General features: G+C 46.9%; 1 protein-coding gene across 3 annotated transcripts in view; it reads right to left on the reverse strand.

The window, feature by feature from the left end:
• Positions 1-5,731: 5,731 nt before the first annotated feature.
• The window catches only part of Hnf4a (hepatocyte nuclear factor 4 alpha), a 26,068-nt gene continuing 19,354 nt past the window's right edge, over positions 5,732-12,445 (reverse strand). For 2 of the 3 annotated variants that reach the window (XM_010631455.2, XM_010631453.2), the window contains exons 9-10: positions 9,523-9,675; positions 5,732-8,525 (exon numbers count right to left, since the gene is read on the reverse strand). In XM_010631455.2, coding sequence (XP_010629757.1) covers positions 8,383-8,525; positions 9,523-9,675 — 296 coding nt within the window. In that variant the 3' untranslated portion in view covers positions 5,732-8,382. The remainder of the gene's footprint in view (positions 8,526-9,522; positions 9,676-12,445) is intronic. The other variant, XM_010631454.2, reaches the window with a different exon arrangement.

The following is a 12,445-nucleotide window of genomic DNA, read 5'->3' on the forward strand; positions in this document are numbered from 1 at the left end:
AGGTTCTTGTATCATCCGCTCGAGTCTTCTGGTCTCAGCACCTACAGTATAGTGAGATTCATGGATTCATTCATTCATTTGGCAAATAGGGAAGGTTATTCAGGTCCCACCAGCACAGATTTTCTCACTCTGCCACTCGGGTGCTGCATGTGGACTGAGGGACAGGTCACTTCCCCTCATCTGTAGGACAAGCAGGCTTCATTTAACCTCAAGGTCACTATGTGGCCAGCAAGTTTGCCAGCACACCCAGCACATAGCAAGCCCACAATAAAGTTGAGTGAAGGCCTTTTGTCCATCTGTCTTTATCCTACTTGCATTTTTCTGGCTCCTCCTTCTCTTTCCAACCTCAGTGGTGGTTTAACTCAGAGTGTAATCCTCACCTCTAACCTGTTTGCTCACTATGCCTTCTCTTTAAATGAGCTCAAGCAACTATTTGGCTCTTTCCTTTCATTTTTTTATTATGGTATAATTTCCACACACTAAAGCTCATTCTTGAGAGTGTGTGCTTCTGCAAGTCTTGGCAAATGCATAGTCATGTAAACACATCCCAGGCAAGATTTCACAAGGCATTCCCACCACCTCCTAGCCCTCTTCCCTGTACCCTTTGATCTTCAAGCCCCCCAGCCCGGCTCCAGCCTCTGGTAATCACAGCTCTGTCCCTGTGGTTCTGCCTGTTCTTGAATCTCTTACAGGTGGAGTTGTATGGGAGGCAGTCTCCAAGCCTGGCCTCTGTCACTCAGCATAATGTCTGGGAGATCTATGTTTCTCATGTTCGTACTTTGCTCCTGTTCATTACTGGGCAGAATTCCCATTCAGTTTTCAAGTTTCTCATCTACACTTACGACTTGGACTTTTCACCTCCAGCCCCAACTTTTCCCTGAGCTCTAGATTCATATATCTTATGTTTCCTTGGATGTTTCACTGGCATCTTGAGCCACACATCCAAAACAGAACCCTTCCTTTTCTAACCCAAACCTGCAACTCCTATGGCCTTCCCTGTGTCGACAGATCATGCCATCAACCCCGCTGTTATTCCTAGTCCTTGTCTTCACACTCTTGGGCAAGTTCTACTCTCAAAATATCCCTACCTGACCACCCCTCACCACCAGCAGCTGTATTTGTTCTTCTGCTGCACAGCAAACAGCCACAAATGCAGTTGCTTAAACCACACACTGTTTATTTCAAAGCTCTGCAGGGCAGGAGCTTGGACAAGGTGTGATTGGGTTCTCAGCTTAGGAGTCAGTTGGGCTGTGTCCTCCCTGAAGCCTGCAAGGAAGGATCCAAGCTCACATGTGTTTCTTGATGGCTGGATTCAGTTCCTTATGGTTGTAGGACTGAAGTCACCATTTTCTTACTGGGTATCAGCCAACTGTCACTCTTAGCTTATGGAAGCTGTTGATATTCATGGGTTCTCACCCCATCTTCAAAGGCAGGAGCAGGAAACCTGCCCCACATGGAATCCCTCTTATAACCTCTAATATAATTTGCCAGGAAGAACCCAATTCCTTCTAAGGCTCAGCTTGAAGTGAGGCCCTAGAGGATAATCTCCCTATCACAAATTCAACTAGTTTGGGACGTTAATTACTTTATGAAATCCATTCACAGAAGCACCTAGATTAGTATCTGCATGAAAAGAGAGAAAAGCTGTGCATATACTCGGAATCAAGATCTGAGATCTGGCTTTGAATTCTGCCTGCTCCCCAGCCCCTGTCTATGCTGCCTCTGTCTCTCACCTCACTGCAGTCCAGGCCACCTCTTGGCTTCCTGCTTATACTCTCTGTCATTATAATCCATCCTCTAGACAGCATGGTGACTTGTGGCATATGAAACATACTTGGGAGGCTGAGTTGGCCTCAAAAAAACAAAAAATATGAAGCACATTGTATCATCCCCCCACATTCAAAAACCCCTAAGAATCTGGGTCTCTCACTTTGCCATTGTACCTAAAATAAAATTAAAAACCTTTGTTATGACCCATCTGACTAGGCCCTGCTTACCTCTCACATTCAGCAAATACTTAACACAGCTCACACACTACTTGTTGAATGAATGAGTGAATCTATTCTGGACATTTTCTACCGATTTCTTTTGGTTCCATTCTCTAAGGCTACTATTTTGGGCAGAGATTCTCTCTTCTCTGATCCAGTACATGAGTCTCCTTGCTACAACAACACCTAGTCCATCTGTCCTCTATACTGTAGCCAGAGTGACTGGCCACAACCTTCCCTGTTCTGAAATCTACTTCCCTTGAATGAATTCCAGATGCGTTGGTCCAGCACTTGAGTGCCCACCCCAGTAAACATGCTTCCGGAAGTGGAAAGAGGCCTCAGTGGAATTCTGGGAGATTTTAAGGATACACGGGAACCACATTAAGTTACATTGTCCCCAATGACAGCTCCTTTACAGGTCTTCTTTCCTTCTGAAAACTTTGGAAAAATCTATATTGGATACGTTTATGCCTCTAACATTTCTGCATCTCTGTGATACTTGTGATCTCCCTCACAACTTTTTCTTTTCAAGACAGCATCCCACTATGTTACTCAGGCTGGTCTTAAACTCCTGGGCTCAGGTGATTCCCTGACTCTGCCTCTTGAGTCACTGGTCCTACAAGTATGTAGTACTCTGTGTAATTTCAAGTTTTCTTTTTCATAAAGAAATAAAAGAAGAGGAGAGCTTTCTCCATGGCAATTCTATCTGATCATGGAATTTTTGTGTGTGCTTTAATTGTGAAATCATCTTCTATTTATGGCCAGTGATACAGTGTTCTTATTCATGTCAACGACCTCACATTTGAAGAGAATGCTCATGAATTGGTTTAAAGATTCATGTTAGGAAACAGAAGGTACCGTGGTCCTCAGGCACGCAGAAGGGCAAGTGCAATGCAGCCCCCAGGGTTCCTCACACCTGCAGGCTTCCCCCTGCTTCTCCCACACAGGGCCCCTGCTCACCTCCACCTCCAGCAAGCACTTCTGTCTCTCCTCTGCCTCATTGCTGCTGGATCCTCCTCCTTCCAAGGGCACATCGCTCCCCACCACCCCTGGAAATCTCTCCCCACTGCTTCACTGGCTGTCACTCTGGCTCCATTGGGTCTTGATATTCAACTGCCTGCTATTTTTCCCTCTGTGGGCTTGTTACTTTTCCAGGAGGGAAGTGTCCGGTGTTGTTTCTTCTTTGTAATCTCAGGATGCCTCACTGTGGGGCTTCACCTATCAGCCTTCAGTGATTGCTGAACTTCCCACTCCTCTCACTACTGCACCCATCATGCAGTGCCCGAGTCATCAGCGTCCTCCTCCATCCCCTCCTGTGGCGTGTGGAGCCAGGTGGGCATCCCAGATCCATTGTCACACCAGCTAAGGACTTTGGGCAAGTCCCTTCCTCCTCCTGAGCCTGTTCTCTCATTTATAAAACAGAACAAGAATGACTGACGGAAAGGGTTGCTGTGGGGATCAAATTATATCTAGCCGTGTCTGGCAGAGAGGAACAAACAGCTCCATAAACATTGCTCTGGGCGCCATGATTCAGCTTTCAGCACCACCATCATCAGCTACATGGCACCTTGGATTCTGGTCCTTAAATCGCCTCTTGGGATTTCCAGATGACTGACTTGCAATCAAAGGTGATCTGAGTTCTACAAAGGAGGAAGTAGGGCAATCTCATCAATTTGGGACGACAGAACATTTATCCTGCATGCCATTTTCATTGGCTGTTCAAGCAGCCTGTCACCCAGTGTCCCTTCTGCTTCTGGTTCCCACTCTGAACACAGGGAGAATGGCATTGGCAGCTTCTAGTAGCGTGATTCCAGAAACAACCTTTGAAGGGGAGCTAAAAGGAGGAGTCTCCTGGAAGCCCCGACTTTTATTCAGCCCTGTAGTTAATAGCAAAAACATAGGCCCAAGTCCTGGCCCAGTGCCTCACTGGCTGGGTGGCTTCTGACAAGTTCCTGCACCTTTCTGAAGCTCAGTTTCAACATCTCTGAAATGGGGGTGCTGGTGTTTGTCACCCAAGCTGCTGTTGTTTAGCAACCAAAATGGAAACCGAACATGGAGTTCTAGCTACTCACACTGAGACTGAGATTAGCTGGGGCAAAGGGCTGGTGAGGTGGAAGAACCAAGGTCAAGGAGAATTTATGGCCTCTCAGCGTTTATTGTTTTGATAGGGATTTATTAAGCCCAATTTAGGACTGAAATAGCCTCTGCTGGCCCCCACCCCCATGGCCACACTGGCAGGGCATGGACAGGGCCTTCATTGCGACATCTTTGCAAACATTTCCTGGTACTGACAAATGGAGGGAAGGGACAGGAAGGTAGGAATGGCCCCAGGGCTGGACAGGCAGGTGATGGGTGCTGTTGAGGCTGGAGAGATTAATGGTTAGCCTCTTACCAGAAGGAGGCTGCTGAAGGACTCATTTGTACTCTCTTGTTTGTATTTGTCCTAGTATCACATCTAGCACAGTTCCCATTGGCTTATCCAACTGAAGCCCAACATTGCTTGAGGGAGATATCATTCCCACTTTATAGGGGTGGCTCGGAGAGGTGCAGTGACTGGCGAGAGATTACATTGATCACCGAGAGGTGTGACTCCCAGACCAGAACCAGTGGGAAGAGTTGAGAGTCACCCTGTCCACTCTCATCTTGGAGTGTCACCTAAGCCAGGCATCCTTAGTTTAGCCATCACTGAATGTTGTGATGTGCTGAGAGATTGGGCTGTCCAGAGAAACAACTCGATTTGTATCATTTGCCAGTTGTGGTGTAAACGTTTCCTTGGTGGCCAATGGCAAGGTGCTGACTTGACATCGCTAAATTTGGAGCTGAGAAGAGAAACTGAGAATTGGCTGTCACAAGCCAAGCCACTCCAGCGCATCCCAAGTAAACGTGAGGCCAAGACCCAGGCCACCACCCCAAGGGGAAAAGACCAAAGTGCCTGTAGGCCTGGATGGAACTTCTCAGGCACATTTCCCACTTTCATATTTTTTTAAAACAGTACTTGCTTTTATGAAATTTCCTCATGTTTGTGCAACATGGACATGGCTGGGTGAGGTGACCCAGAGAAGGGCTCCATCTTGGGTCCTGATGGCAGGGACAGGCCCTTGGATCTTCTTGCCATTGTTCCACATCTTTCTATCACCCTCTTTCTTGTTCCTCCTTTCTTTAGAAGGAAGGATCAAGTTTCACTCTCTCTATATGAGGAGTTTGTGAAGTCAAGAGATCTTTGCCCCTCAAGGAAAATCACTTCCTTGAACCTCAGTTTCTTCATCTATACAACGTGAGGTCATCATAAGGTCTAACGTACTTACTTCTTGATATGAAGTCTAAAATAATGGAGCAAGGCATGGTAGCACATACCTATAATGCCAGCACTCTGAGAGGCTGAGGCAAGAGGACTGCAGGGCAATTTAGCAATATACGGAGACCCTGTATCAAAATAAAAATAAAAGGGCTGGGAATTAGCTCAGTGTGAAGGCTCTGGGTTCAAATCTTAGTAATAATACACACACAGGAGGATAAGAAAGTATTTTGTGTATTATAAAGATTCTAGGATTATTTACTAAAACCTTTAAAAAAGACATCTATACAAGGGCTTAGAAAACATATGCACCATTTATTTTGTTGTAGTATAAACTTTTTGTTAAAATGCATGAGTAAGAAATGTTTTTTGCTTCTTTGCCCCATCGGGCGGCAGTGATGGGAGTTGGGGAGTCTGCGTGGTACCTAATGACAACCGTGCACCCATAGGAAGAGGCAGATCACGATAGAATGCAGTCCACCTTCCAGAATCGCTCGATGTGAATTTCACAATTCATTAGGGCAGATCACAAGAAAATCCAGCAAAGGTGATTGGCTTGGCCATTGTAAGAAATTGAGGAGCATCCAGCTGCAGCCCTCTCTTCTCCTGAGAGCTATATGGATCCTGGAAGTTCCTGAGAACTTCCTGAGGAGGTGTCTTGGTGACAGTGTCCATACTTGCCTTGCACCACCCCTATTTAGTACATCAGATTTAATGTTTTAGGGTCACGATTCAGGAAGGAATTCCAATGTAGTATCCTCAACTTAGAACCAGAAGAGTAAACTTTTCTTTATTTTGTGTTTCCTGTATTGCAATAAAGTTATTAAAGTGGAATGAATTTCTCCTCCAGAAAGGATGGATTAGGGGCAGAGGATTGAGCCCCTACCCCAGAAGACTGGTACCATTAAAAGCCACCATTACATTACCCCATGGACAATTCTTTTCTCAACTCTGCTCCCATGACAGAGGCCTTGGGCAACAGTGGTGGCAGAGGGACAGAACAAAGAATGGGAATGGCTGCAATGACCAGAATGATTCCCGCTTTCCTGCCTCATGCAGACTGGTCTGAGCCATTTGGCTGGGAATTCTGGAGCACTGGAGTGAGGGTGGCTGGAGAAAGCTTGAATGCTCTGTGCAGGGAGTGGTCTCTCCTGGAGTCTGAGACATGTCTTGCTGGAGCAGGGAGGCCAATCCTGACAGCTCTGGGCCACAGAGTCCTCTGAATCATGGCCCCAGTACGTCTTCATATCTTTCTTGCAACAAGAAACAATCACTAATGGTGGACTATCTGGGCGCTGGGTACTGTTCCCCTATCCACTTGGAAGGATCAACCTTGTAACCAGGCCAACGGCTCACTGTCGTACTTGGTCACTCCTACACTTTTAGGATACATCCCTTTTAGTCCCACTGGTCAGTGGCATTTTTCAGAATCTCCCCAAAGCCATCAAGGTTCTGTAGGGAAAAGGTGCTGGTTGCTCTATCCTGGGGTTTAATGTTTCCAGAATGTACCCTGAATGATTATCTGCAGCGCAAGCCTCAAAGCCAGACTCTATAATTCCTCCCCTGCCCCTCATCCATCTATAGACTGACAGGCCAGATTGGTTTGTCTCCCAGGAACCAGATCCCTATTGTTCTTCTCCCAGAGTTGGGGAGTAAAGAGAGAAAAGGGGTCAAGAGTCATGAATTCACCTTCATATTCATCAGCAAACAGGATTTGGGACCTTCAGTGGACTCGAGTGTAGTCTCAGGCCAATCTTAGTCCTGGGAGTGGGCAGAGCTTCTAGAAAGAATGAGCCTTTGGGTCCTGGTAAAGGACCGGGAAGTCCCTCAGCAGGATCACAGCGAACATGGGGGGTTCTTTTAGGTGGTTAAGATCTCCTATTCTGATCCGGGGAGACCTGGATTCATGGCCTGACTCAGTCACTGACTATCTGTATGAGTTCCAGATTTAAAAAAACAATCACTTAACCTCTTAGAACTCAATTGCATCTTCAGTAACAATCTCTAGGCAATTGGGAGGACTCCGTCAGACACTGGATGTCAGATGCTTCGGACAGTGCCTAGGAAGGAGGAAGAGCTTGCGAATGGATGGAAATAATTCCTCCCTGAACTATCCCTACTTGGAGGTGCCCCGTCCCCTCCTTTCCATCTCCATGCTGTCATTCTCATTACATCATAAGCCCCATCTGAACTTGCTGCTCCCTCCCAGCCTTCCACCCTTTGTAGGACGCTGTATTCATCTTCTGACAGCCTGGGGTAACCCTTATCACCTACTCCTGGCCTCAGTCTAGCATTCAAGGCCCCATGTTCCACTCTCCCCCAACTCTAGTTGCAGTTGTCAACCCGGGACTGCTCTCTCATTGTCCAAAGCCCTTGCGGACCATCGTTCTAGTGCCCACACCAACGCCTGAAGAAGGAAAGTGTAGCAGAGCCTGAGGAGGAGGAATGGTGTCTTCCTGCTCAGCAGTCTCCTGCCTCCACCTGCCCCAGTCGGCACTTGTAGAGTATTCCGGGATGCATGGGGGAATGGCTTCCATGTCTTCCTCAGCCTCCAGAGAGGTGGCTTTGGAAAAGACAAAATGGCAGAGGAAGGTGACAGCAGAGGGTGAAGAGGGGTATTGGAGATGGGGGTAGTAGAAGAGGGAGGAGTAAGGTGTCACAGCCTGACCCAGCCTCACGGGGCTGTGACTGGACACCGTGACCAGTACCAGGGGAGCAGAGTCCCAACTGGAAGGAGAGGGAGCTGTGCCTAGGCAAGGTTCCATAGCATCTCCAGTCTGCTGTCCTTGTGGGGTGAAGAAGTTCAGGGCTTGGATGAAGGTGAAGGTAGTGGCTTCAACATGAGGAAAGTTGTCCAAGGCAGCAGAGGGCTTTCCAGCCGATGACTCCCCAAGTCAAAGCCCTATCACCCAGAGCACAGGGTCAAGGGTAGCAACGGGATGTGGCTCTCAGCCCACGTTCCTGGGCCCTTCCCCCTTTCCATTCCTGCTCTGGAGCTGGCCCTCTTGTCACGCCTTCCTTGGCTGTGACCAAGTGGTCACCAGGCATTCCCTGAGGGGGGTAGGGTGAGCTTGCAGAGCCCCTGATGCCTGCAGCTTGCTAGATGACTTCCTGCTTGGTGATGGTCGGCTGGGGGATGGCAGAGGGGGGCTTGACGATTGTGGCGATGGCTCCTGGCAGGAGCTTGTAGGGCTCAGACCCTGAGCCACCCGGCGGCGAGGGTTGTGGAGTCTCAGGGGTGGCTGAAAGGACAAAGAAACAGGCTGCTCACAATTCCATGCTTTTGGGGAGTAAATGAAGAGCTCTGGGAAAGTTCTTCCTTCTCTCTGAGACTTAATTTCTTCTTTTATAAAATGAGAGAATTAAACTAGATAAATTCTAAGATTTCTAATGGCTCCACCCTTCTACAAATCCCCAATCATAAAATTTAAGTTCTGTGAAGCCTAGAAGGTTCAACCACCCATTTCCTCCACCATTTTGTACAGATACTTGGGTGGCTTTTCCCAAACCAGGGAACAGGTCAAACTGTCCTGTGACATCCCCAGTGAGATATTTACAAGGAACGTTCTTTCTTGGAACAAAAAGTAACAGTTGATGAAATCTGGGGTTAACTGGCACAAAAAGTACCATTTCTTTGATATTTAGGAAATGAGTAACAGAAACTAATTGATTCTACTCCTTCCACAGTATTTGGGGAATAATTGTGACCCAAATGGCTAACTCCATTCAATGGACAGTTTTCCCAAAGAACAATTTCAACGAAATGCCATTTCATCTGAGTGAAACACCTCATCTCATTGGTAATTTTATTTTCTGAAGAGCCATGCCCAATGAGAGATTCACCTCAGTGGTCTAGTCCAGTGGACATCTCTACCCAAATGACAGGCTCCTCGAGTGGGCTAAGTGATAGCCTTATCCAGTTGGACAGCCTTACTTCAGTGGACACTTTGACCTAACAGATAATGTCATCTAATGGAATTCTCACCTGATGAACAGTTGTTACCCAATAGTAGCCAAGTGCACCCAGTGAATTTGCTCATCCCAAGGACAGTTACATTTAATATAAGTTGTCAGTCACCCAATTGAAGATACAGCCTCACTGAATAAACAGCTTTAACAGAGGACCTCATTCTCTACCCAGAGAACATCTGTACCCCAGTTTACCTCTAGACTCAACCTTGTCCCACCTCCTCCCCTTGCCCCATCCTCACCCCTTGCAGGGGAGCCCACGTTGCCCACCTGCCTGCCCCCTGGGTCGGGGCCACTCACACATCTGTCCGTTGCTGAGGTGAGCAGGCATTGTGTTGGCAACAATGACGTTGGTGCCCATGTGTTCCTGCATCAGGTGAGGGTGCAGCGGGTGGTGAGCGTGAGGTGCATCACTGGAGGACCCTGCAGATAGAGAAGAGCTCAGTCAGGAAGGAGAGTCAAGGATAAGGACCATGGGCCTAGAGGCACCATCTTCAGGTGTGGCCAATCTGCCTCAACCCTGCCAGAACCTATGGGGTTCCTGGTCCTGGTTTAGTAAGTCAGAGCGTACCATTTCAGTCCATGGGTTTCATGGGGCTATTGAGAGGACCCAAAAGACCCAGAGAACAAGCATGATTTGAAAGAAACAAGGAGTATATAAGGAGCTCTGAGACCATTTGAATTATAATAAATAGTGCACTGGCTGAATAGTGAAATGATGGATTTAATCAATGGCCCTCAAGCTCCTTGACATGTGAGTCCTTCCTCCCAAGTCCTCTCTGCCTCATCCTTCATATCTCTGCTTCAGCCAGGCTGGCCCATATGGAGCATCTATGTGTCTCTTGTATTTTCCTATCTCTGTGTTTCTGCTCACACTGATTTGTCCACCAGAGATGCCTTCTCTGCTGCCTACCATGTCCATAAGTTCAAATCCCACTCATGTATTTTCTCTTTTTGGAAGCTTCTTTTGATTCTTTCCACTCTCCTTCTTTTCCTTCACTGGAATTCCCATAGTAATTTATCTGTAATGCACCTTTGGGAAACAGCCACTTGGGTCTATGGTCATTACAATTACAGGTGCATTTTTCTTCTTTGCTTTGATGGCCTAGCAAAGCGTCTGGAACACAGTAACTGATTCAACGGGAGCCAGGGAGTGATAAAAGCATAGAGCTATAAGCTATGGTCATTAATGTGATATTGATGGACTTTTAAACTTTAATAGTCTTCTAAAATACATTTGTTTCAAGGATATCTAAGTTACCAAGCAACTAATATATACCAGGTACCAGTTTATAGCACTTTTTGTGTTTTACATAACTTAATCCTAGAGGATAGGTAAATTATTATCCGAGTCTAATAAGATAATATATCCAGAGAGATTAATTTACCCAAGTTTATCTGACAAAAGACCACAAGCTCTTGATGCCAATTCCAATGACAACTGTTTCATAATAACCCCATATTCACAGGATCAGTAGGAAAATGAAATAAGCTACTACCTGAGCACGGTGGCACATGCTTGTAATTTCAGCTCTCTGGGAGGCTGAGGCAGGAGGATGGCAAGTTTGAGCCCAGCCTGGGCAACTTAGTGACCTAGCAAGATTCTGTCTCAAAGTAAAAATTAAAACAAAGGCTGAGGATATAGCTCAGTGCAAAGGCCCTGGGTTTAATCACCCATATTGGAGAAAAATAAAGCCACCAGTGGTTGACAGTAGTTCTTAATTAGGGATAGTTTTGACCCTTTGGGAGACATGTGACAAGATCTGTGGACATTTTGGGTTGTCACCACTGCAGACGTGCTACTGGCATCTCATGGGTAGAGGCTAGAGATGTAGCCAAACAGTGCCCAGGAGAGTCTCATGATAAAGAAGTATCCAGGCCCAAATGTCAGTAGTGCTTGGGCTGAGAAAAGTTGCCCTTTGTTACCGACAACTACACCACCTCCAAAGCCTCCAGCCCAAGTATCCACACTTTGATTTCTCCTCCCATCCTTCCAGCTCACCCCATCCAGTACCATCTCTGCAAAAATCCTTCAGGCCTACAGAGGGGATCCATTTGCTCTCTCCCACGTCTCATTACCTAACGGCCCATCTTATTTTTCATTTAGTACAGCCAGGATTCCATGGCCCATCATTATGATACTTGCACGAGGCCATTCTCGACTCCCTCATGCCTCCCTTCACAGGACAACATTTTCAGAGGATTGTCTGCACGTGTCCACTTTCCTACTCACTCACTCTGTAAACACCTCAGTCTGGTTTGCATACTCATAATCCTCTGGCCCTGCTCTCAACACAGGTGCCAAGAGCTGCCATGTTGCCACCCAGCAGACACTTCCCACCCTCCTCCCCCATCTCTGTTGAATTTAATGCCATTAAAAGCTCTGTCTTCTTAAAAACACTCTCCTCTTGGATTCTGAAGTTTCCCTGCTTTTCTCCCCTCTCTCTGGCTAATCTTTTTCAACAGCTTTCCATGGCTTCCTCTTTCCCTGTGACTCCAAAATGATGGAAAGCCACTGCCTTGACCTTCTGTTTGAACCTCAGATTCTGACATTTAGTTGCCACCTGGATGGCTCAGCTTGGGTACCTAATGGTCCTCTCAGCTTCCACTTAAATCCACTTGATGAATCTCAGGAACAGCTTGGCCTCAAACCCCAAACCCAGCCTCAAGCTGTCTCCTTGGTGTTCCATATCCCAGTAAATTACTCCATCAACCTTTCTGCCACTCACAGCAAAAACGTAGGCTTCTCCCTTGACTCTTTCTTTTCCTATCACTCCCCACCTCTGGTCCAACAGTACTTCCTGTGGGTTCCTCCTCCAGATACTGTTGCTGGTCAAGCACACACCTCTGTTTCCATGATCCAAGCCTCGCCTGCCCTTTCCATAACTAGAGATAGTGACATTCCCAGGAGTTTCTCTGGCTTCTGCATTGTTCCCCTGAAACTTACTCTCTCCCCAGCAATCAGTGTTTTGTTTAAAACATTAGTCTCATTGTCAGTTTCCTTCCAAGAGATGCAATGAGAATAAAATCTAAATTTTTGACCATAGCCTTTGATTTTGTTTTTCCCTAATGTCTGTCTTCATCTCATACAACTCCACTGTCTAACGACCTTGCCCCTCCTTTTCAAACACATAACCTTCTCCTGCCACAGGGCCCGTAACTAGTTTCTCCTGCTTGGAGTGTTTCTCTTGGC

Source organism: Fukomys damarensis, unplaced genomic scaffold, assembly GCF_012274545.1.
Source record: "Fukomys damarensis isolate Sample0158 unplaced genomic scaffold, DMR_v1.0_HiC HiC_scaffold_22, whole genome shotgun sequence".
Taxonomy (NCBI): Eukaryota; Metazoa; Chordata; class Mammalia; order Rodentia; family Bathyergidae; genus Fukomys; species Fukomys damarensis.